Source organism: Marmota flaviventris, chromosome X (assembly GCF_047511675.1).
Source record: "Marmota flaviventris isolate mMarFla1 chromosome X, mMarFla1.hap1, whole genome shotgun sequence".
Taxonomy (NCBI): Eukaryota; Metazoa; Chordata; class Mammalia; order Rodentia; family Sciuridae; genus Marmota; species Marmota flaviventris.
In genome coordinates, this window is record NC_092518.1 from 30,976,821 (window position 1) to 31,003,886 (window position 27,066).

The 27,066-nt window shown below is 37.7% G+C and overlaps 1 protein-coding gene across 2 annotated transcripts in view; it reads left to right on the forward strand.

The window, feature by feature from the left end:
• Nucleotides 1-27,066, forward strand: part of Sytl5 (synaptotagmin like 5) — a 112,910-nt gene that overhangs the window by 40,781 nt on the left and 45,063 nt on the right. For both annotated transcript variants that reach the window (XM_027927454.3, XM_027927455.3), the window contains exons 3-5: nt 13,447-13,562; nt 16,164-16,272; nt 20,349-20,483. In XM_027927454.3, the coding sequence (XP_027783255.2) occupies nt 13,447-13,562; nt 16,164-16,272; nt 20,349-20,483 (360 nt within the window). The remainder of the gene's footprint in view (nt 1-13,446; nt 13,563-16,163; nt 16,273-20,348; nt 20,484-27,066) is intronic.

Here is a 27,066-nt window from a genome sequence, read left to right on the forward strand (position 1 = left end):
GACATGTTGATGCCTTAATAAGAACTTTCTGAATCAACTGCATTCCTCTTATTGGTGAGACAATAATTGAATAAAACCAACCATCCACCTATCCAATTGATCTATCCATAGGCCCTTTCATTCATCCCTGCTGCACATTAATTGATAACCTGTTGTTATATAAGGGGCTAAGGACATAAAAGACTACCCTCAATGGTTTCATAAGCTAAGAAGCAAGATGAATCTATTTATCCACAAATAGAATTCTGTTTATTTATTTATTTGGTGAGGTACCAGGGATTGAACTCAGGGCATTCGGCCACTGAGCCACATCCCCAGCCCTATTTTGTATTTTATTTAGAGACAGGGTCCCATTGAGTTGATTAGGTAGGGCCTTACTAAGTTGCTGAGGCTGGCTTTGAACTCATGATCCTCCTGCTTCAGCCTCCCGATCTGCTGGGATTACAGGCATACGCCACCGCACCCGGCTCTAAAATTCTATTTCAATACATTAAAGTGTCCTAAGGAGAAAACAGCTTTAATGTGTGATTCTTATACCTCTGTGATAACAACTCATTTATAGTTATATCCTCCTGCAACCATTGGAAATTTACATGATGGGTGTTTAAATTTAGGATATCAAAATCCATGCTTAATTTTCAAACTGAAAATCGGAGTATACTACTCTCCAATATTCCAGCTACCAATGTGAGTGATCCCAGAAGATCAAAACTATTTGTCAGTATTGGAAGAGTCTTGTTTGCTATTCATAGAGCAGTTTTCAAAAAGGAAGCATGAACGATATTTTATTGCCAGTACACACCCTTTGTTTGTTATTAAGAGACTGTTACAACCCCACTGGGCTATCTCCTTGTTTAATAGACCATAAAATTGAAATTCCCACCCTGACCTCTAAGAGATGAGATGAGTCAGAAAGTGACTCATTCTCTAATCAGCTGGAAGAACAACCTTTATTGTCATTTACCTTGGATTGGATAAAAGTAAAGACATTTTATTTCTGAAACCCTGAAATGATTACAGCAGGAAGTGATGGAAGGGATGCTACCTGTTCAAATGAGCTGAGCAGTTCCTGATATTTTCTCCAACCCAATTCAACAAGTTGGCCTCTATAGGTCTAGTTTTAAAAACGACTCTATAGAAACAGAATGAAAGGGACCTTGACCCAACCAGTGGGTTCATTTTGCTATCTCAATAAGATCTATAAAATTCCATATGATTATGTTAGCTGAGGCAGTTGCCATCTAACATAAAGATGGTCATAATGATTGTTTTTCTGAATTAGCACCCAATTGATCCCCAAAGGACACCAAAAATAATAATAAAATAAAAAGCCACCAAAAATGAAATAACTTTAATATGGCATTGATTAACTGATCTTGTATTCATAGCATGTTGTGATATCTCATGCTGCTATTCTTTAGTACTATAATTATTAGTACATATTAATTAATAGGATTCACTGTGACATTTCCATACATCCATACATCATGGAATGATCATGTCTATTCACCCTTCTTTTATCCTTTTCCACTTGGCCCTCTATCCCTCTCCTCCCCTGACTTCCTTCCTAGTCCCTAGTGACCCTTTTCCTACTTTCAGCTCATCTTCTTCTTTGTTTGTTTGTTTGTTTGTTTGTTTTTTGGTCTCCACATAAGACAGAGGATATGTAATATTTTGCTGAACATGATGTAGGAAGAGCCTGAAAAAAAATTTTTTTTGATGAACTGGTAATGATTATTGCAATAGATGAAATATAACTGAAATAGATGAAATAGAAGAGTGTCTATAAAAAACAAAACCCTTGAAATGTGACATTTGCCAGTAAATGGATCCATCTGGAAAGTATCATGCTAAGTGAAATAAGCCAATCCCCCAAAACCAAAGGTTGAATATTTTCGCCAATAGGTGGAAGTTAACCCACAATAAAGGTGGGGAAGAAGAGAAGTTCAGTAGATTAGATAAAGGGAATGGAAGGGAGGGGGGATAAGAATAGGAAAGACAGTATAAGAAATCTACCACAATATTCCTGTGTACATGTATGAAAATACCTAAGTGAACCCCACCATCTTGCCTACCCACAAGAATGTCCTAATTAGAATAAGATATATCTCATGCTTGTATATTTTTATCAAAATGGATTCTAGTGTCATGTATAACTAAGAAGAACCAATAAAAAAACACCATATTGATGAGGAAAGGGAGGTGGAGGGAGAAAGGTAGGGAAAGAGGAAGTACTGAGGACTGTTTAAAACAATTATATTCCATGCATATTTATATTTATATATAAATTATATATAAATATAATTATATATTCCATTTATATTTATATATAAAGCAAATATATTACATACCACAATGTTATGTATAGCTATAAGGCACTAATATATTTTTGAGGGTACTAAGGATTAAAATCAGGCATTCGACCACTGAGCCACATCCCCAGCCCTATTTTGTATTTTATTTAGAGACAGGGTCTCACTGAATTGCTTAGTGTCTCGCTTTTTGCTGAGGCTGGGTTTGAACTCACCATCCTCCTGTCTCAGCCTCCTAAGCCGCTGGAATTACAGGCATGTGCCACCACAACTGGAGATTGCACTAATATTTTTCAAATCAGTTGGTAGAGTGCTTGCTTTGCATTTACAAGGTGCTGGGTTCAATCCCCAGCACCACAAAAAAAAAAAAAAAAAAAAAGGAAGAAAGAAATAACAAATTAAAAAAAATGAGAAAAGCTAGTGCCAATGGATATCACATACATAGTGAGAGTGCAGGAGGAATGTATAGTTCTTCATTATGTTAAAGAACAATGTGGTCCCTGACACTTAGAAAGTGATCTGACACATGTAGGTGTTGGTGTTCTTAGGTGTTGACACTCAGAGGTGGGCTATGGTGTTCCGTTGGACAAAATCTCAGAGACCAACATGCGCAAGATCATTCTACAACCACAACGAAGTGGGAGAAAACAAGAACACGTCATAATCTTGTCTAAGCATAGACAAACATAAGGAAAACAATTATGCCACACAGTACCATGGGCCCCCCTTTCTTAGTTAACATGAATCGCCTGTTATTTTCTTACTAGATAAAGTTTATTAGCCTAGCCACCATAGAATTGTCCCCACTTACTGACATCACTTAATCCAGAGAAAATTCCTGCTGCCCTGAACTCTTCCCTAAATTACCCAACATGAACCTGAATCCTACAGTAAATCTTTTTGAGCACCTCTTATTGAGTGATACCACCCATGGCTCCTCTGTCATATATTTTCCTTCATCAAAATAAGTAAGAATCTCAACATATTCAACCATAGGGAGGTTCCTGGTGTTCCTGGTGAGGGTCTACAGTTGCCACATAGCCATTTCAAAATCACCCCTTAGTTTAGCAAATTTTCATAATACAGCTGCAAAGGAGAAATTTCACATCAGCAATCCCCCATTGACCCAAAGTTATTTGGAAAGGTAAGAAGCTGTTTGGGGTGCCTTGATGTGCTATTTTACAATGCCTATCAATTATATACAAGTGCCCCCACCCTTTATCAAAATGCTTTGTTCACTGGGAGATTGGTATCTTAAACCTACATAAACTAGAAAGATTTTTTAAAATTTGAAAATATCATACCTTTCAAAGACTCTGTAATGTGTATGTAAGGTTGAAACAATATTTAAGAGAATACCTGTGTATTCATCACTTAGTTTAAGCATCAACACATTCAACCAGGCACAGTAGCACATACCTGTAATCCCAGTGGCTCAGGAAGCTAAGGATGGCAAGTTCTAGGCCAGCCTCAGCAACTCAGCAACATCCTGTCTCAAATTACAATATTGAAAGGGCTGGGGATGACTCTCAGTGGTAGAGCACCCCTGGGTTCAATTCCTAGTACCACCAAAAAAAACCCAGAGATCAACACATTCTTGTTTGGCATTTTTCATTCCTTTATGGTTTTACTGTATTTGGGTATTTCCCTAGGTAATGTATTTTCTAGTTGTATATTTTGGGACATTATAGAAATGAAAATCATACTATTTGCATTCTTTTGTGATTTTTTTTTCCCTTTGGCAGTTCTGGGGATTGAACTCAGGGGCATTCTGCCACTGAGATTCATCCCCAGTTCTTTTTAATTTTTTTAAATTTTGAAACAAGGTCTTGTTAATTTGCTGAGGCTGGCCTTGAACTTGTGATCCTCCTGCCTCAGCCTCCCGAGTCACTGGGATTACAGACGTGTGCCATCATGTTCAGCTAGGGTAAAATTTTTATCATGTACACCCTAGGGTGGATTTTTAAATCTGTACAGCATGATGCATTTGTAGATTGTAATCAGTATTTTAAAAATTAAATATAATAGAAAATGTCATCTACATATACATTTATGTATGCAAATACATATGTACTTATAGATGTACATAACATCTGTATATTCATCTTCTGGATTATGATGTAAGATGTTTCTCACTGTCTGCCACAAATATTTAAAAAGACTATTGCAGAGTGATAACTAGGAATGGAATTGCAGGGCAAATGCTATGAGCATTTTCAACTTTATAAAACAGTATTTTTTTAACTTTTTTTTTTAGGGCTGAGGTTGTGGCTCAGCGGTAGAGCACTCATCTAGCATGTGTGAGGCCCTGGGTTCAATCCTCAGCACCACATAATAAATAGATAGATAGACAGATAGATAGATAGGTAGATAGATAAGTAAAATAAAAGTATTGTGTCCAACTACAATTAAATTTTTTTGTTTAAATTTTAAAAAACTTTTTTTTTATTTGTAGATGAACCCAATATGTTTATTTTTATTTATTTTATGTGGTGCTGAGGATTGAGCCCAGGACTACAACCCCGGCCCATAAAACAGTATTTGTTTTTATAACAGTTGTACTAAATTAAACTCCACCAGCATTGTATAAGGGTTTCCTTTGCTTTGTAATCTTACCAGTACTTGGTATCATGAGAATTTTTAAATTTTTCCAAATCAATAAATAGAAGGGTATCTCTCCCTATTGTTTTAATTTGTATTTTTCCAGGTACTAATGAGGTTAGATAGCTTTTTATTATGGTTATTGCCTCTGTAGTTCGTTTTCTGTGTTAGGACTATTTCTGCATATTACATAATTTTTATTAGGTTATTGGTTTTTACCTTATTAATTTGGACATATTCTTTATGACCCTCTTCATCTCTAGAAGTGTTTTTGTCTTAAGTCTATTTTTTCCACATTCTTATTGGTACACTATAGTCGTACATAATGGTGGGATTTATTGCTACATATTCACACACACACACAACATAACAATGTTAATTGGCCAGTGTCACTCCCAGCACTTCCCCCTTCCTCCCTTCCTCTAACACCCTGGTCCCTTTCCTCTATTCAACTGATCTCCCTTTGATTTTCATGAAACCTCACCCCTCCCCACAAACTCACCATTTTTTTTTCCTTTTTCCTAACTTCCACATACGAGAGAAAACATAAGACCTGTGACCTTCTGAGTTTGGCTTATTTTGCTTAATTTAATAGTCTCTAGTTCATCCATTTTTTCTGCAAATGGCATTTATTTCATTCTTCTTTATGGCCGAATAAAACTCTAATATATATATATAATATTTTCTTTATCCATTTATCCATTAATGGACACCTGGGCCAGTTCTATATTTGGCTATTGTGAATAGTGCAACTATAAACATGGGTATGCATGTATCACTGTAGTATGACAACTTTAATTCTTCAGGATAAATACCAAGAAGTGTTATAGCTGGGTCATATGGTGGTTCCGTGCCTAGTCTTTTGAGGAACCTCCGTATTGATTTCCATAGAGGTTATACTAATTTACTGTCCCAGCAACAGTGTAAAAGTGTTCCTTTTTCCCCACATCCTCTCCAGCATTTGTTATTATTTGTATTCTTTCCTTTCCTTTTTTTTTTTTTATTTTGATACCTGGGATTGAACCCAGGGGCACTCAACCACTGAGCCACATCCCAAGCCCTTTTAAAATATTTTATCTAGACACAGGGTCTCAGTTGCTTAGGGCCTTGCTAAGTTGCTGAGGCTGGCTTTGAACTCACAATCCTCCTGCCTCAGCCTCCTGAGCTGCTGGGATTACAGATGTACAGCGCTGCTCCCGGCTATAGATAGCCATTTTAACAGTATTAATTCTTCCTAATCATGAAGGTGAGAAATCTTCTTATGTCTTTAATCTCTTTCTTCAGTGTTCTATATTTCATTGTAGAGGTCTTTCACCTCCTTAGTTAGATTTATTCTTAGCTATTTTATTTTAAGCTATTGTGAATGAGATTGTTTTCCTGATTTCTTTCTCAGCAGATTCATTGTTGGTGTATAGGAAAACTTTTGATTTTTGTATGTTGATTTTGTACCCTCCTAGTTGGCTGAATTGGTTTATTAGTTTTAGCAGTCTTTTGGTAGAGTTTTTTTTTTTCTTCTCTTGCCTAATTGTTCTGGCTATAATTTCTAGCACTATATTAAATAGTTATGCTGAGAATGGACATCCTTTTCTTGTTCCAGATGTTTTAAGTCCATTTTGTCTGGTACTAATAAAATATTGGCACAGTATGTATTTTTCCATCCTTTGAATTTGAACCTTTCAGTGTTTATATTGTTTAAAGTGAATCTCTTGCATATGATATATATGCTACTGAAAAATGTTATATATTTAAATATTTGCTATAATACATGCTATATATCCTGTGTATGTATTATTGTGATATAAATATATCTGTATGTAATCTTAAAAGTTAAGCTGACAGTATTTATTCTTAAATAATAGAGTTTGGTGAACATATTCTTTGTTATTACTATAATATTTGCATTAATTTGTATTATCTATAGTTTGATTGAAATACATTTTTCTCATTCCATTATATCCTTTCTACTGGTGTAGGTATTATATCCTTTTTTTCCCCCCAGTGGTTACCTTAGAAATGACAACTTTCATATTTAACTTCACATATCAATAGTTTTACCTTTCTTCTGATCAATAAAAGGAGTTCAATATTCTTTTTTGGTTTTGTTTTGTTATTTTTTTTATATCAGGGATTGAACCCAGGGATGCTTAGCCACTGAGCCACACCCCCAGCCTTTTTAAAATATTTTATTTAGAGAGGGTCTCACTGAGTTGCTAAGTGCCTCGCTAAATTGTTGAGGCTGGCTTTGAACTCGAGATCCACCTGTGTCAGCCTCCCAAGCTGCTGGGATTACAGGCTTACGCCACCACACCCAGATGAGTTCAGTATTCTTAAATTGCAAATATCTCCTTTGTAGCTGGCATATAAGTTTTGTCCTGTGTTTAGACAAACCTTGTTGTTTAATCCAACAATTCCAATATTAATTTTGTGTACATATAATTTGTTTATATTTATACACATTTTTCAATTTCATTGTTCACCATTGCTTTTTATATGTCAGCTCTATTTTATCTTCTTTTCAAGTACAGTGTTTAAAGTTTCTGTAAATGAGAATCTATGGTAATAAATTATCTCAGTTTTTATTTTGCTGAAAAATTCTTTATTTCATCATTATTCCTAAACAGTGGATAATACATTCTAGATTGACAGCTATTTTTTCCCAGAACTTTGAATATATCATTTTACTGGCTTCTCAAGTGTCATTCCAGTTGCTCTTTCTTTATAGGTAATTGTTTTTTTTTTCCTCCCTAGTTATGTTTGAGATGTTCTCTTGGCCTTTAAGTGGTCTGTAGTTTTACCATAATGTGCCTAGGGATTTCTTTTCACTTTTCTTGCTTGGGAAAGAAGAAAGGAATAAACCTAGACCATCATCACCTTATGGCCAGGGTCTTCATTAGTCTTCTTCACCTGTATTTTTAACCCTAAACACAGGGCCTGACACATAGTAAGAATGCAATAAATATGTGTTAGGTAATGAATCCATTCATAAATAATTCTAATTCATTTTCTTACAAATAATAGAAGGAAAATATCTCAGCATATATATTAGCATATCTTATTTCAGATGTCTCCAGTAGTTAACAGCAAATCGGGCGCAGGGGCACACACCTGTAAGCCCAGCAGCTTGGGAGGCTGATACAGAAGGATTGTGAGTTCAAAGACAGCCTCAAAATTAGAAAGTCTGTGTATGGGCTGGGGTTATGGCTCAGAGGTAGAGCGCTTGCTGAGCATGCATGAGGCACTGGGTTCGATCCAACACCACATAAAAATAAACAAAACAAATGTATTGTGTCCATCTACAACCAAAAAGTATTTTTAAAAATCTAAAAAAAGAAGTCTGTGTATGTGGCTTAGTGGTTAAGGACCCCTGGGTTCAATCCCTGGTACCAAAAAAAAAAAAAAAAAGTTCATAGTAGATAAAGAAACAAAGTGAAATTTGGGGTCATTATTCTTTTTTAGAATAAGAGTCCTTATTTTCCCCCTATAAATCCAAAGAGAACCTAACTTGGATTCACATTGAAATAAGTTTCCAAGTGGTTTGAGGTCCCAGGAGTTTAATGTCAAATAAAACCAGGACTTAACAAATTCTGAATACTCGGTAATCATTATTCACAAATCCTGAGTATAACTCATTGTAAATCCAGTCAAACCCATTCTTTAGAGTACAACTTAGAGGAAACAGAGTCTATTTCAAGCCTTGAGATTTTCAAATACTAGACTGATATGGTAGATAGGGACATAAAATATATAATACGTGTCACATTGGTTTTTCTATTCTCTTTGCCTCTCTTTATTCTGTCCACTCTGCCCTCAAAATACACACACACACACACACACACACAATATGTTATTCCTTGCTTTCTGTAGGTTTTCACCCCTCCTCAAATCCTTGTTAAAGTTGGCAGGTATAAATTCTCTTCTGACAATGTTTCCAAACTTAAAGGGTATAGGCTTTCAATATAAACCCTGTCTCTGTGGTAACACCTTTACAACTTTTGGCAAATTATTTAACACATGTGAGCTTTACTTTCCTTGTCTGTAAAATGAGAATAATAATAGCTATTTGATGTCTCACTGTGAGGATTAGAGATAGCATATATAATGTGCTTGGTACATTACCTGATTACAATACCTGGTATGAATTCATTTAGTATTAGTATTAGTTTCCTGTTATTCTGCCAAGCTTCTATCTACCTTCAGGACTTGAACAGGTGACTCAGGTATAATCCCAAGAGATTGTTCTGATGTTTTGAAATTCTAAAGTAACAAATGACTCAAGCACATATCTGAGTTGAGCAAATACAAGGATAGCAAAAGGTAATGCCTAACAATTCTAGAAAGATCTTATTTGTGTTAGGTGTTGGCAGCTCTAGATGTCTGTGGTAAAGGTGATATGGAGGCTCATTTCCTGGGGCATGAATACTGGAAGTGTCCCACTTTCTCCTGTCATGCATGAAACTTTTATCAGTATATTATTCACTCCATACCTTATCCTAAGAACATATATAAAAAAAAGAGCTAAGACCTTGGCATGTCACCAGTGGGTGGTTTTCAACCACTGAGCTATATTGTTCCTCTTAGTCTTTTTCATTCTGTGAAAACCCTGACTTATTAAAGAGATTGACAAACTTTTTTCTTTTCCTAAAACACCAGAGAGTAAATATTTTAGGCCTTTTGGGCTATATTGTCTACTGTTACAACTGTTCAACTTTGTGGTTAAGGCACATGAACAGCCAGGAAAAACACATAAATAATTAAGCCTCACTATCTTCCAATAAAACTTTACTCACACACACTAAATTTTGAATTTCATCTAATTTTCATCTGTCATGAAATATTCTTTCAGGATTTTTTTCCCAGTCATTTAAAAAGATGTAAAAACCGTTTCCTAACTTGCATAAATAGGTTGGTAGGGTGAATTTGACCCACAGACCACAGTGTGTCCATCTTTACCCTATTGTGCTTCTGGATTTTTCTTATTATCTTCTTGTGAGGTGTGCAGATCTTTCCTGTGCTAAATTTTAAAATACATACTTGACTATGTTTAATTATTATAGTAGTTTTCTATTGTCAGCTTAACAAATTATCATAATTTGGCAGCTTTAAACAATACAAAGTTATTATCTGATCATTCCATAAGATTGAAAGTCTGGATTGGATTGGCTCATTTTTCTACTTCTGGTTCCACAAGACTGAGATCAAGGTGTCAACTGATTGAACTCTTATAAAGCAGCTCTGGGAAGAATCTAATTCCATGAATACTCTTGTAGGCAGAATCCTGTTCCTTGTGGCTGTATGAATGAAGTCACCATTTCCTTGTGGGCTATTAACTGAGAACCACTCTTAATTCCTTGAGGCCTCTCTTTCCATTCCTTGCCTGTAAGATCCCCACATCTTAGAGCCTCCTCAGCATGTTGAGCTTCACATTTGCAATCTGACTTCTGACTTCTGTTTCTTCCTCTATTTTTAAAGACTCATGTGATTACCTTGGGCCCACAGGAATAATCCAGGATCATTTGCTATTCTAAGGTCAACTAATTAGCAACCTAATTCCATCTGCAAAGTCTGATATCATCAGTATGTACTAGTGTTTGATTGGCAGTAATCTTGAGAGGACACCTTTAGCATTTAAATACCACAATTATCTCCTGGATTTCTAACATAAGTATAAATGTATAGATCACTTGAGCTGCACCCAGAAATAGTTTAACATATTCAAGCCTTTTGGTTTTGGTAGGTTAGACCTTCTTAGATTGGATATACCCTAACAACAGTCTGTGCTTCTCAATAGGTGATATAGTCACTTGGGAGTAAACCTGAGTTGGACATGCTATAGTCTTACCTTTCAATGAATGCTTTCTCCAAGGTTGACATTTTTACTTTTTTCCTTAGTATTGGAACTTTGTTCCGTGTATAACTTGCCTTTCTCACTTATATTCAGAAGGATTTCATGGTAATTGCTGTGGGGAACAAAGGTGACATATTTTTTTCTGGATTTTTATATTTGCCATCCAGCTGTTGATGTATAATCCAACCAATTGCTAAACTTTGTGGATATAATACTCTCAGGCTAGATACCTCTATTTGCTCTGTTTCTTTTCTCAGCCATCACATTCAACTTATCACCAGTTCTTGCTAATCTCATCTTCAATGGTTGAAGGATCTTTATCCTTCTTTTTACCCCTCATCCCCATGAAACCCTGATTTATATCTTCATCATTTCCTATCGTGACTATTGCAATAACTTCTTAATTGGCCTGCTTGGTTCTTTTGATTTCTCTTATATTTCTCCATAGATTACAATATCCAATCTGAAATTTAGAAAAACTGCCTGAGTACCCCATCGCCTCCACAGTGACATTCTGGCTCCTTTGTATGGTATTCAGACTTCCATTACATGGCCCCAAGCCTACCTTTCAACCTCACTTTACCACTATATTCCTCCACAAACTCTTTACCCTAGTCACACAGGCCTATTTACAATTCTCAGAATGTTCCCTAAGTAGCTAAATACATTTCTTCGTTTTTAATTAGAAATCTGTTTAGACTACCGAATGACTTCTGTGATTGTTAAAATTCTCTTTGTAAGCTTGAAAATAGACTTTATTTATCACAGTACTGGAGATTGAACTCAGGGATTCTTTACCACTGAGCCACATCCCCAGCCTTTTTTATTTTTTATTTTGAGACAAGGTGTCGCTAATTTGCTGAGGCTGGCCTCCAACTTGCGATTCTCCTGCCTCAGCCTCCCAAGTCACTGGAATTACAAGCGTGTGCAGCCATACCTGGCTCAAAATAGATTTTATAGCAGCACAGCTGCTATAGGTTGAATTCTAGATGTCTTAATTCATTCCACAAATATTTACTAAGCACAGTGCCAAGTACTTCTCCTAGAGATGGTGAACAACACAGCCAAGATTCTTGCCCTCATGCCACTGATAGTACTGAGGGCTGTGAGGATGTGAAAAGAGTAATGTGTTAAAGTGGTGGGGAGCAGTCAATCATTCATTTTTAAAGTAGTACTTGAGAGCACAGTTTATGAAAAACTCTCTTCTGGGTACCAGGGAGAAAGATGAATCAGACAGAAATTGTCTCTCAGGGAGCTTAGAGCCCAGTAGGTATCGAAAAGACTCTAAAATAAAGTTTAAAATGTTTTAGGTCAGAGGAGAAGTGCAAATGAAGAAGAGGGTAATAGGCATTTCAGGAGGGAAGATGGGAGATGATTTCACATAGTCATTGCAGGTAAGGCTTAAAAGATGGAAAGGGCTACTCAAAGATCCTTTCCCATCTTAACTTTCAATTGATGGCAAAATCCAAGCAGGCTCTTCTACCACCTGCATTTTGAACGTGTCTATTAGTCTGGCCATTGTCCTAGCATGGGTTCTGCCCCCTCCCTCCTGTGCTACTACAATGGCCAACCTGTCTTTATTCTCCACTGTAATCCAGCGTTCATGTTACATCAAGAAATCTTTCTAGGCTGGGGTGTAGTTCAGAGGTAGAGCATTTGCCTAGCAGGTTCAAGGCCCTGGGTTCCATCCCCAGCACCAAACAAACCAAAAGAGAAGAAAAAAAGGGGAAAAAAGAAAATTTAAATTTGAATCTAATTGTAATCCCTGTATCATTTGGAATCTTCACTTGTTCCTCATTGCTTACATCAAAGATCATTCCCCTGCCTGGTATAGTGGCACACCCCTGTAATCCTAGCTGCTCAGGAGGCAGAGGCAGGAGGACCACAAGTTCAAAGCCAGCCTCAGCAGTTTAGAGAGGACTTAAGCAACTTAGCAAGACCCTGTCTCTTAAAAAAAAATATGGCTGGGATTGTGGCTCATCAGTAGAGTGCTCACCTAGCACATGTGAAGCGCTGGGTTTGATCCTCAGCATCACATAAAAATTAAAAATAAATAAATAAAATAAAGGAATTGTGTCCAACTACAACTAAAAAAATATATTTTAAAAAATACAAAATAGGGTTGGGGATGTGGCTCAGTGTTTGAGTGCCCCGAGTTCAATCCCTGGTACCAAAAATATAAATAAAATATAAAGGGTGGGGGTGTTGCTCAGTGGTTAGGCACCCTGGGTTTCAATCCCTGGTATTATAGTAGTAGTAGTAGTAGTAGTAGTAATAATTATTATTATTATTTCTCCCCAGTAATGTAGCAGGTAAGAAAAAACATGAGCCCTAAACCAGACTATTTGGGAGGGGACTCTAGCTCTAATATTTACCAGCTACGTTATGTGAGATATGCCATTTTTTTATTGATGTAGGTTTCTGTTTCCTCAGCTATAAAAATGGAGATTTACACAAGTTGTTATGAATCAAAACAGAACAAGTATGAAGAGTCATTAACAAGTACCTAGCAGATTGTATACGTATATTTGATTAATACAGTAGTGTCTTTTTATTGTCACTATAAAATACTACAGAGATTGAGATCGACTCCTTAAGTAGCTATTTTTACTTCATTAGACGATTTAGAGAGTTAATTATGCAGCTGAATAATCAAATTTTAATACTCTCCCCTTTTCCCTTGAGAAGGCAGCTAAGGATTATAACTGGTGAATGGTTCTTTGAAGAAAAGGCAAAGCGTTTCAAGCAAGTGAATGTTCTGGGCACTGATGTTGTCCGGCAGTCCATCTTAAGAAGAAGTCCAGGTAACTAAAGCAATGATTTACTTTCAAAACTGTTCTCATCTTTATTTTGGCATGCTAAATAACCTCCCTGTGTTATGTAGAAAATGAGCACAGCTAAATTTTCTGACTCCCTAAGGTTATTTCACACCTCGGTAGCATGGAATCAAAATATGTAATTCATACAAAAAAAGGAATACAGTGAAAAATAAAATTCATAGTGATTTTCCATAAATATAACATGCTGAGGGCTTCAAAGGAGCCATTTATCTTCATCACAGACACTTCTCTTTCTGATGAACTTCTAATATTTTACTAAATAGCCAAGAAAGTAACATAAAACAAGTGAATTAAATGATCCACATTGTGAAAGCAATTCTTGATTTTTTTTCAACAAGTTTTGTTTCAGATGTATTTTATTTAAATGATACTTTTTCTAATCCTTGGGGGTTTTTTTGGGAGGGGGAGTACCAGGGATTGAACCCAGGGGACTTAACCACTGAGCCCATCCTCAGCCCTATTTTGTATTTTATTTAGAGACAGGGTCTCACTGAGTTGCTCAGGGCCTCGCTGTTGCTGAAGCTGGCCTTGAACTTACTATCCTCCTGCCTCGGGCTCCAGAGTCGCTGGGATTACAGGCCTGCTCCACTGTACCCAGCTAATCCTTGGTTCTTGACAAAGCATTGATACTGTGCACTGCATTCTTGTTCCCCAAACAGGGGCATTTAGAAATGCAAAGGAGCAGATTATGCTAAGTGAAGTCAGCCAATCCCTTAAAATAAATGCTGAATGTCTTCTTTGATATAAGGGGGGCGACTCAAAACAGACCAGGGAGGAAGCGCATGAGAAGATTACCATCAAACAGGGAGGAGAGGTGGGAGGGAATGGGAGAGAGAAGGGGAATTGCATGGAAGAGGGAAGGAGACCCTCATTGTTATACAAAATAACATATAAGAGGATGTGAGGCGAAGGGGAGGAAAAAATAAATAAATAAATAAATAAGAGAGAGTGAGAGAAATGAGTTATGGTAGATGGGGTAGAGGGAGGGGAGGGGAGGGGGGATAGGAAGGAGATAGGAAGGGCAGCAGAATACAACAGACACTTGTTTGGCAGCATGTATAAACGTGGCTGTATAATCAACGTGATTCTGCAATCTGTACACGGGGGAATAATAAGAATTCATACCCCATTTGAAACAAATGTATGATATATGATATGTCAAGATCAATGTAATGTTTTGAGCAACCAATAAATTTCTGATGCTTAAAAAAAAGAGAGAAAAAAGGATAGAAGAAAAAAAAATGCAAAGGGGCATTTCTAGTTGCCACAACAACTAGGTTGGGTTGATGGTATTTAGTAGGCAGGAGCCAGAGATGCTAAATGACCAGAAATGCATAGGACAGTTTCTCTCAATGAAGAATTATACTGGCCCCAAATGCAAATAACACCTTCAGAATGCTTACAAACTACAACTTAATTGGTTAAATATTAAGTACAATTTGTCCTTAGGAGCATGTTTCTTGTGCCCAGTAGACAGGCATCTTCTGGCCTATCCCTACACAATCTCATCTTTCATAGATAGGAGACTAGTACCCTTGCTTTTAAGTCTGGCTGACTGCACTGGGAGCCCTGCAACTGATTCCATTGCCACTTCTGGGTGTGGCACTTTCCAGGAAGGGCTTTCACAAATGGGGAACAGGTGCCTTCCCAGGATGACTGGCTTATGTGCTCAGAAGTGAGGTTATCGTTACTATAATCTCATGCTAAAACTCAGCTTCTACAGATTTGAAGTTGTCATGAACCCAGACTTCTCCTCCCTATAGAAGGTTGATGTATTCCTTCCCCCAGAAAGCTTATCCCAGCAAACCTCCCATAGATGAGTCCTGATCTTAGTCCTTAGTTAATTCTATAATATTTCAACAAGTTAGAAATAACTGTGTACCTGAGCAATTTGGGGTGGGAATGTCATTACCATTTACTCTGCATTTACTTTTCTGGATTAGCACAAGAATCTTTGTGGGACAGTGGCTGCAGAATAGAAATTTGCATTCATTGGGCATGGTGACACACACCTTTAATCCATTCGAATCAACAGTCTGAGACAGGAGGATTGCAAGTTTGAGGCCACCCTCAGCAACTTAACAAGGCCCTAAGCAACTTATCGAGACCCGATCTCAAATCAATCAATGAATCAATCAATCAATTAAAAACAAGGGCTGTGGCTGGCCTAGTGGTGCATGGCTGTAATCCCAGCGGTTTGGGAGCCTGAGGCAAAAGGATCACGAGTTCAAAGCCAGCCTCAGCAATGGCGAGGTGCTAAGCAACTCAGTGAGACCCTGTCTCTAAACAAAATAGGGCTGGAGATATGGCTCAGTGGTTCAATGTCCCTGAGTTCAGTCCCTGGTACCAAAAAAAAAAAAAAAAAAAAAATCATGGGTTGGGGATGTAGTTCAGTGTAAAGCATCCCTGGGTTCAATCCCCAGTGAAGGAAGGAAGGAAGGAAGGAAGAAAGAAAGAAAGAAAAGAAAAAATCTCAAATATTTTAAAAGAAGAAGAAAAAAAGAAATTTGCTCTCATCTCTGGCCATTTTGTGTGTAAACTTGTCTTCTGATTGTTTTTAATGAGGATCTGAAGAAGTACGAAGCCAAGAACAAACCCGCCAGGATGTGGAGAAATCAGACACTTCGCCTTCTGTTGGGCAGAAAGCCAGCCATGATGGGCCCAAGAGAAAGGGGTAAGAAACAGCTTATTGAGGGGAAAATTGAATTTTTATTTCAGTCATCTCTGAAATAAAGACTCCTTTGTTTTTCAAGTCTGTTATCGCTTCAGTGACCCTGAGGAGGGCCAGAGACTCAACTGAAGTAACATTTTCTTAGCATTCTTCTCAGGAAATGCATTTTTAATTACTTTCCACTTTTGGTAAATAAAGCATGTATGAGTTCTTTCTTTTCACATATCTGCTCCCATTACTTCTAGGTAGAAGGTTTTATGTCAGGAAGAGTATTGTCTATAAACAGGTGACAACTACCTTTGTTGTAGGATGCTCCTCCCCACCAACCTGAGCACTGATACACTCAAATCAGAGATATCTTATTTGAGCTTCACACATTTTATCCCCTGTTTAAAATTCAGGCTTCTTTAAGGAGAAAAAAACAACAACAACATTTAGCCACCTCAACTGAATTCAGAAAGCAAATACATGTGTCAAGTACTAAACACAGCAATGGGAGATACACAGGGCACCAAGATGCCAGAAGGCACAGGTGACCTGGGGATAAGAGAATTCATCTAGAAGAGTCAGCCCCATGCAGACTCTGAGGATCAAAAGGCAAATTGCTCTGTCTCAGCTCTGTACTTTGTAGTCTTTGTTTCTGAGGCAGCTATTGGACAGTTTTGTGGCCAAAGTAGCAAGAGTTCTAATATGTGCCAAGTCACGTTATGATCCTTTCCAGGTACCATGCTTCATTGTCTCAGCAGAAGGCAGCCTGAAATGCTGACCGTGTCTCAGCCTTTATCTGGCTCTAAAAACAAGTCTGGGATTTTTTTTTTTTTTTTTTTTGAATCCTGAACTCTGAGTGGGATTGAACTCTAAATGTCATCTAACTCAAACACTCTTGATTAACCACATCTTCATTACTTAGCAGAGATGAATGGGAAAGAAAATCCAAAGTCTCCCAAATATCCTATCCCAGGTATCAATCCTTCATCTCACATTGAATCCATTTATCTCATCTCAGGACTTCCACAATGCCTTGTGCCTATGCATCACTCTTTCCATTACACTCTGACCTTCCCATTCCCACTCTTAATTGTAAGCTGTTTCAGTGCTAGACCAGTGGCTTCTTTGCTTTTGTGTTGCACTATCTAGCATAGTTCCTGATTCCTGAAAAACAATCAGTGGTTGATTGAATATGTGATTCAGAGCCCCCAGATGCTGCTAGGAGCTACCATTTGCAGATCCCAGCCCAAGCATCACAGACTAGGTTGCAGAGTTAAGTAGAGTTTTGAGCTGACAGACAGTAAGTAACCCACCAGCACAATGAATTATGCAAATCCTGACTCATTCATGACTCTCAGCTGGGCCCTGCTGAAACTGAAAACTGGCATCGATGGTTCTTGGTCTTCAAAGAATATAACATCTATTTAGTTTGGTGGCACACATCTGAAATCCCAGCAACTCAGGAGACTGAGGCAGAGATGTTGCAAGTTCTAGGTCAGCCCAGATAATTTAGTGAGACCATGTCTCAAAATAAAAACTAATCCTGGCGTGGTGGTGCACGCCTGTAATCCCAGCAGCACAGGAGGCTGAGGCAGGAGGATCCTGAGTTCTAAGCCAGCCTCAGCAAAAGTGAGGTGCTAAGCCAATCAGTTGAGGTCCTGTCTCTAAATAAAATAGGGCTGGGGATGTGATTCAGTGGTTGAGTGACCCTGAGTTCAATCACCAGCACAAAAATAAATAAATACTAAAAATAAAAAATAAAAAGGGCTGGGGATGTACATAGCTCAGTAGTAGAGCAACCCTGGGTTCAATCCCCATTAAGAGGATTAGAAAAAAAAGAATTTGACATCCAGTTGGGAAAGAAAAGGTTCATACATGAAAAGTTAATAAGTCTAAAAGAGCTGGGCACAGTGGCGCATGCCTGTAATCCCAGCAGCTCAGGAGGCTGAGGCAGGAGAATCATGAGTTCAAAACCAGCCTCAGCAAAAGCAAATCAGTGAGACCCTATCTCTAAATAAAATACAAAATAGGGCTGGGAATTGGCTCAGTGGTCAAGTACCCCTGGGTTCAATCCCTGGTACCCAAAATAATAATAAGTATAAAAAGAATTTCAGGAAAATATAAAATAGCAATATGAGTTGCCAAAAGCTTCTCTAAACAGGCAGAGTGTTAATAAATCCCAAGAGATGTCATAAGGCTATAACTTACTCACTATTAAGTGAGTAGCTAAATAATAAATTCCTGCTTGATGGGGTAATGGGAGCTATCAAGAAAGACATCAAATTGTAGCCAAGTGCAGTGGCACATTCTTGTAATCCCAGTGGCTTGGGAGGCTGAGGCAGGAGGATCTTGAGTTCAAAGCCAGCCTTAGCAATGGCGAGGTGCTAAGCAACTCAGTGAGACCCTTTCTCTAAATAAAATGCAAAATAGGGCTGGGGAGGGGCTCAGTGGTCGAATGCCCCTGAGTTCAATCCCCAGTAACACCCCTGCAAAAATTTTGGGGGATGGGGTTGTAATTTAGTGGCAGAGCGCTTGCCTCGAATATGTGAGGCACTGGGTTCGATTCTCAACACCACATATAAATAAAATAAAGGTCCATAAGAACTAAAATGAACAAATAAATAAAATTTAAAAACAAAAAAAAAATGTGGACCTTGACAGATGGATGGAGCTCAGGATATCAAAAGGGAGGAAGAATGATTTCCGGCAGAAGAGACATTAAAGAGAGGTGCACAGGTGGGGACATGCACGAGGTGGTTCTCAGAGCAGCATAAACTGACATTATATTAGTGCCATTCTCACAAAAAAAAAATCAATTTTCCAGTAGATTGAAGCTTCTGACAATTGACAGTGACACTTCTGGGGTTCTTTGAAGCAGAGACAACTTAGCAGATTCTATTAAGATCCTGCCAGTACCTTTGGAATCCACTTTTCCCCTAGAAAACTGTTGAATGTAAAGTAAGTTAACTGGTCTTTCCCAAAGCCATCCCCCCAAAGAATATTATAGCATTTTTATTATTATTATTAAATTGCTCTTGGAAATTGCCATGTTTGGGGCCCTCTGTAATATCAGTGTTTGAATCAGGGTTCCTGAAAAGCTATTTCTGTTTAAGTTTCAAATAATTTAGTAAAATGCGAATTCAATAAGAGTTCATCTAACATGAGGCACTCCATTATTCAAACTTAGTTATCATAGGAAGAAATGTCATGGAAGATATAGATGGCTTCCACCACATGAGTTTAGTCACTGTTTCCACAAGAATTGATTGGTTCTAATATGTGCCACGTATCATTCTAGGCTCAGAGAAAGTGGTAGGGAATGAGAAAGGCAGTCACTGCTATCATGGAGATGCAGTCTAACAAGTTGCTACCTCAGTTTGTCTCAAAGAATTAGCCCCCTCTCTGAGCCACGTGAGTGTGAGCAATCTATTCTGCACATATGTCCAGGCCAAGTGATATTTTCCCTTCCCAGGTTATAGTGCTGAGTTCCCTATATAGGTGGTCTTTTGCTTAGCAGGGACAGAGTCCTGGCTTACCAGCAGGTAGAATAGTCCTGGGAGAATGTCACACCCTTCTACCTTACCACCAATGACACTATACTGCAGAAGTACTGGGACTCCCCAGAATGCCTGAGGCCTAGGGCTTCTTTACTGAAGAACTATTTATTATTCAAAGTACTAGGAAGCTAGGTGTGGGGGAGCATGCCTGTAATCCCAGCGACTCCAGATGCTGAGGCAGGAGGATCCTGTGTTCAAAGCCAGCCTCAGCAATTTAGTGAGGTGCTAAGCAACTCAGTGAGACCCTGTCTCTAAATAAAATACAAAATAGGGCTAGGGATGTGGCTCAGTGGCCAAGTGCCCCTGAGTTCAATGCCTGGTACCTCGCCCCCACCAAAAAAAAATAGAAAGTACTAGGAATTTTATTCTTTGTATTATGTTTTTATTAATGCATTATAATACACATAATAGTGGGGATCATTGGGATGTATTTATAATGCACATAACATAATTTAGTAGGAATTATATTCTTGAAATATCTTTAAATACTTCTTTATCTTACTTTTAAATACCTATAAATATATATAATTTCAGATTTCTACTTAGCAAGTTCAGATCAGCAACCAGAGGAGAAATCGTAACTCCAAAAACTGAAAGTGGGCGGAGCTACAGCTTGGATTTCGACAGCCAACATTTTTGCAGTTTAAAGTCAGCCCCTGGTTCAGACAGGTAAGACACATACCATTGGCAATCAGGTAGCTTGGGGATGAGGTTGATGAATTTCCATCCAAACAGGACTTCTGGCTATCTGTAAAGTATCTCCACTTAGAGAACCAACACATAATACAGAAAGTCAGGAGGATATTTTTTAGTTGAAAGAGAAAGCATTTACCTTCCTCATGGACTTAGAGCTGTTGGAATTGTCTGTATCACCTGCAGGGATACAAGTGTCTGTTTGGGGACTCGGGACTGTAGTTCAAATGGAGATGTACAGGTCAAATATGTTCTTTTTCTTTTTGATTTTTTCTTTTTAGATATTTATGACAGATGAGTGTACTTTGACATACATACACGGAGAATAACTATTCTAATTAGGATTTAATTCTTGTGGTTGTACATGATGTGGAGTTTCACTGGTCGTGTATTCATATATGAACAGAGGAAAGTTCTGTCCAATTCTTTCTATTGCCTTCCCTATTCCCATCCCCCTCCCCTCCCTTCTTTCCCCTTGGTCTAATCCAATAAACTTTTATTCTCCACCTCCCTTTATTGTGTGTTAGCTTCTGAATATCGCAGAGATCATTCAGCCTTTGTTTTTTGGGGATTGGTTTATTTCACTTAGCGTGATAGTCTCCAGTTCTATCTATTTACAAGCAAATGCTATAATTTCATTCTTTTTATGGCAGAGTAATATTCCATTGTGTATATTTACCACAATTTCTTTATCCATTCATCTGTTGAAGAGCACCTAGGTTGTTTCCTAGGTGCTTGGTTATTATGAATTGAGCTGCTATAAACATTAATGTGGCTGCATCACTGTAGTATGCTGATTTTTAAGTCCTTTGGGTATATGCCGAGGACTAGAATAACTGGGTCAAATGGTGGTTCCATTTCAAGGTTCCTGAGGAATCTTCACATTGCTTTCCAGAAGGGTTGCACCAATTTGCATTCCTACTGACAATGTAAGAGTGTACCTTTTCCCCTTTTCATTTAATTGCTTGATCTTTTTGTATTGAAGCTTCTGCAATAGGAAACTTTAAGTGTCATATGCACTTCCTGCAACTTATAAAAATATTAATAATTTTATCATTTGGATTGCCTCAGGCATTGTTCCCTAAATTCCACTTCCTCCAACTGATTGTCAGAAGGGCCAAGTGAGATTCTCCTGTGCAGAAAGCTATCACTTGTCAGAAAAAGTAACAAAAAGTAGGATAGCTAAGAGCATTGTCACTTCTCATCAGATTTGATTTTTTCAATCCTGTGGATACATAAGTCAAGGCTTATTTTCACTATTAGTGTGACATCAAAGCTAGAGATTAGAAAAAATAGCCACCCCTAGTTTTGTTTTTTGTTTTTGTTACTAGGGATTGAACTCAGATGTGGCACTGAGCCTCATCCCCAGCCCTATTTGGTATTTTATTTAGAGACAGGGTCTCACTGAGTTGCTTAGCACCTCACCATTGCTGAGGCTGGCTTTGAACTCGCGGTGCTCCTGCCTCAGCCTCCTGAGCTGCGGTGTGCACCACCGTGCCCAACACACCCCTCTGTTAATTCCCTTTTCTTTACTTGGGGCTGCAGTAATTTTGCTAAGCCAGGCAGTAAAAACTGGCAGACATTCTTTTCTCCTTAGGTTCTGCAAACAGAATTACATTCTCCCTATAATCCTATTTTTTTGTTTGTTTGTTTCTTGTGGTGCTAGTCATCAAACCCAGGGCTCTGGTTCACTGTGATCATTTTAGAATATAGACCAGAGTATTTCCCTAGAAGGTACCCTCTTTTCACTATTGTTTTTTTTTCCCCATGTTGACTCTCTATACCTATTTCTTTTTTCCCTATAGCATTCTTGCAAGCAGGTGTCTTTTTATGTAAATCCATACAGAAAAAAAAATCCTTATAAAAACAGAATAAGTCATTTTCATCCACTATCAAAGGATCATCACTGTTCAATATTTTCCAAATATTTAAGAATCTAGATAAATTCCTTTTATGATAAAAAAATGTAAATTACAGTTGTTTTTGCCCTTGAAATAATTTCATTTGTCTTCCTTTAAGGAAGCCCCATACTGTCACCCACAAAAACCTGCTATAAAAATCTCATTTTTTGTTTTTGCTTGTTGGACTCCTGATCTCTGAGGTAGTAGTGTTCAAAATTATTTAGAGATGACAGCCTTGGCAACTTAGTGAGACCCTGTCACAAAATAAAAAATAAAAAGTACTGAGGATGTAATTCAGTGGTAAAACGCCCTTGAGATTCAATCCCCAGTATATATAAAATACTTAGTAATGATATGCAGCTAAGGTAAGTGTTGCTCATTTTCCTCAGTCCTCTGGAGTTGAGCCATCTTGGCTTATTCTTTGGGACTAGTGTTAAGAAGGACACTATATCAAAAGTGGAAAAACAGTTCCTTTTTTGGTGTGTGTTGGGAGGTACCTGGGATTGAACTCAGGGGCACTTGACCACTGAGCCCCATCTCCAGCCCTATTTTGAGACAGGGTCTCACTGAGTTGCTTAGTGCCTTGCTTTTGCTGAGGCTGGCTTTGAACTCACAGTCCTCCTGCTTCAGCCTCCCCAGCTGCTAGGATTACAGGTTTGCATCACCTCACCTGGCAAGACAGAGTTTCTTATTGAAAAAGAAAGGCTCCAGACCTACCAAAAAATTAGATCATGCCATTTTAAGTTATTTGTCTTACAGTTACTGAACAAAAATAAGAATATTCCCCAATATCACACTGCTTATATTTATTTTAGAATCTATCTGCCCAGGTTTACTCCTTGTGTCTTATCTACTGCTAAGTATAAATAATCTAAGCTATAAAGTCATATGGACATGTTTCACAAAATACTGGGGTATTGACATGGGGAGTTCTTGTTCTTTTTTGATAAAAAAGTAGTTTTTTGTTTTGTTTTGTTGGTATCAGGGATTGCACCTCACTCAGCCATTGAGCTACATCCCCAGCCCTTTTTTGTATTTAATTGCTTAGGGCCTCACTGTATTGTGGAGGCTGGCTTTGAACTCAGGATCCTGCTGTCTCAGCCTCCTGAGCTCCTGGGATTACAGGCATATGCTTGGCCAAAAAACTAGTTCTTTATTAGTTTGAGAAACAAAGCCCTAGACAATCTTGTGCAGTGTATTTTAATGTCTCTTTACAGACAAGGAAAAAGACACAGAGAAGTTGGGTGGCTTGTGTAAGATTACAAACCTTGTAAATATACATGGAGACTTCTTATTATAAAATGGAGAAGGTCCCTAAGTAAACTATTTTTAAAATTGTAAGTACCTGAAATGGTTTTCAGATAATTGGAATATAGTAGTCAGGATTGCTTTAGCGTAAGCATGCTAAGAACAATATTTTCCTATTAAGAAAGAATAGAAGTGCTCTGGAGATCAATAAAGCAAAATGTCCTTTTCCTGGAACATGTATTTATCACCGTAATGATTCATTAATGGACCGCCACAGCAAGAGATGTGTTCCATTATCCCCAAATGATTCCTAAGAAAGTTGAGGCAGGAGATGTCCCACCTTTTCTTAATTCCCATCATCTAAAGAGATCGTGAGCTCCCCCTTTCTTTGGGCTATTACCTGACTTAGTTTGAGAATTATTCTCCTTTCTCCTCCACAATGCAGATTTCCTCATGGTTCATTGGTCTTTTCCTGGAGCAGCTGAGCTTGGATATTACTCCCCCCATAATATTCTTTTATTATTTAAATTTTTATATTCATGCATTATGTTCTCTTCTTTATTTCTTCTTTTTAAAAATATTTCAATTATGTTTCAGTATACATGACAGTAGAGTGTATTTTGACATATTATTCATACTTGGAATATAACGTCTTCTAATTAGGATCCCATTCTTGAGGTTGTACATGATGTGGAGATTCACTGGTCGTGAATTCATACATATACACAGGAAAGTTATATCCGATTATTTCTGTCTTTCCTATTCCCATCCCCCCACTTCCCTTCATTCCCCTTTGTCTAATCCAATGAACTTCTATTCCCACCCGCCTTGTTGTGTGTTAGCATCTGCATATCAGAAAGACTATCCAGCCTTTGGTTTTTCTGGAATTAGCTTATTTTGCTTAGCATGATAGTGCCCAGATCCATCCATTTACAGGCAAATGCCATCATTTCATTCTTTCATATGGCAGAGTAATATTCCATTGTGTACATACACCACATTTTCTTTATCCATTGTCGTTTGAAGGGCACCTAGGTTGGTTCCATAGCTTGGCTATTGTGAATTGAGTTGCTATAAACATTGATGTGGCTGCATCACTGTAGTATGCTGATTTTAAGTCCTTTGGGTATATACCAAGGAGTAGGATAACTGGGTCAAATGATGGTTCCATTCCAAGGCTTCTGAGGAATCTCACATTGCTTTCCAGGGGAGTTGCACCAATTTGCAGTCCCACCAGCAATGTATGAGTGTACCTTTTCCCCCACATCCTTACCAACATTTATTATTGCTTGTATTCTTGTATTCAGCCATTCTGATTGGAGTGAGATGGAATCTCAGTATAGTTTTGGTTTGCATTTCTCTATTTGCTAGATATGTTAAGCATTTTTTTCATATATTTGTTGACTATTTGTATTTCTTCTTCTGTGAAGTGTCTGTTCAGTTTCTTAGCCTATTTATTGATTGGGTTATTTGTTTTTTTGTGTTAATTTTTTTGAGCTCTCTATATATCCTGGAAATTAATGCTTTATCTGAAGTAGGACAGCACTCTTAAAGTATGTACATGTGCTATCTCAATCTTCCCAATAACCTTATAAAGTATATCATAAAAGAGTGGAGGTGGGACTGAGGTTATAGCTCAGTGGTAGAGCATCTGCCCCGCACATGTAAGGCGCTAGGTTCGATCCTCAGCACCACATAAAAAATAAAATAAAGGTATTGTGTTCATCTACCGCTAAAGAAATATTTTCTAAAAAGAGTGGAAATGATGTTTTATCAGATGTCTAATTGACTATTTCTTTTCAGTGGTTTCAAAGCAAGAGAAAATATGAATGGGCTAGGAAAGGCCTAGCAGACTCTCAGAGTATTACAAATTGCTAGTTGCTAGAGACTGAACATATGAGACAAAGGAGAGTTTTTAAATGGATATAATTGTAAATTATAGTTGATAAAGAGAATGCTATTCAATGCAGTGATTCTGAGTCCCTTCTAAGTTGGGATGAGTAGTCACGGTGTTGTGATTTTGTACGTCTCTATCTTCAATCATTCTCTCCCAGAAACAGACCCTCAAACAAGGATTCATAAGCAAGCAACTTATTAATTTTATTAATCCAATTTTAACTTTATTAATCCACAAAAAAACAGTAAGGGAGTAGGAGAGGCAGAAAGGAGAAGGTGAAGAAGCTAAGTAATGGTGCTATCTAAGATATGTCCAAGTCTCAGGACCCAGCTTGATTCCACGGGGGACTCTGGAGCATGAACTATGTCCCTGAGCTTTGTTTGGAAGAGCTAGACCATTGCACTCCAACACCTGTCAGGCATTGACTATGAATGTCCTTGGGTAGGATTTCCAGACTCTAGAAAGGTTGTTTCCTGATAAATTATTTTCCTGGCTATAATTACTAGGAAACCATTATATGAGTCAAAATGGCAATTCATTAAATTATAGTCTTTGTCCCTTATCCTTGGGTCCTCTATCCAGAAATGGATACATCTGGAAAGTCATTATCAAGATTTGGGGGATTTTAAAAGTTTATTTTATATCCTGAAGAAATGAGATTTTTTTCTAACTTAGAAAATGTGTCATTCTATAACCCATGATAACCAAGCTCCCCAGACAATGTCACATCCCCTCACTTGGTCCCTGTTAGAATAAGATACGTGTATCGCTTTCTTGCCCATTTTCCCTTAACCACATTGAACTTGAAGGTTGGTTGGCACTGATTTCTAATTCTTCTTAATTAAATCACAGTAACATGATATCTGAATCACAAATAGCTCTTTCTTAATTGGTCTTTAACTTCTCTGCTTTAATTTAGACTTCAGGATGCTTTTTTCCCCTCTTTCTATTTAAGTGGCAAAGGTTCATGTATTTTATGTCATGTTTTATATAACATCTAAAAGAGTTGGCACCCAAATATTTATGATCTGCCTCATTAGACTAAACCTTTTCTTAGTCTAATCAACTGAAAGGAAAATATTTTTGAGAGGCTCACAGTAAATGTAAGGAACAAATGAGAAAGTGCATGTCATTTTTGAAATAATGCTGCTGGCCACGATGATTTCCAGTAGCTGACTTACGATCACAAGAATTCTTTCCTTATTACAGGATAGCCTCTCAAATGTCATCACCACAATTAATCAACTTCTGCCAGAGCTTCTACACAAGTAGGAGTTTTGGGTTCAATAGGGCTAATCCACCATGGGGACTTTTTCCAAACCACCTGGATCTGAGAATATCTTCAACGCACACACACACAAACAGAAATGCCCACATGAAACCTTTTGCTTATAATTTCTTGGTTCTGTTGTACATGATTCACCCCAGCCTTTATTTTTTGAAACTATTTTACCTAAAACAAAATAAGGAGAAAGATTTTTATGATAATAGTTAGGAGAGTAGAGTACCTATG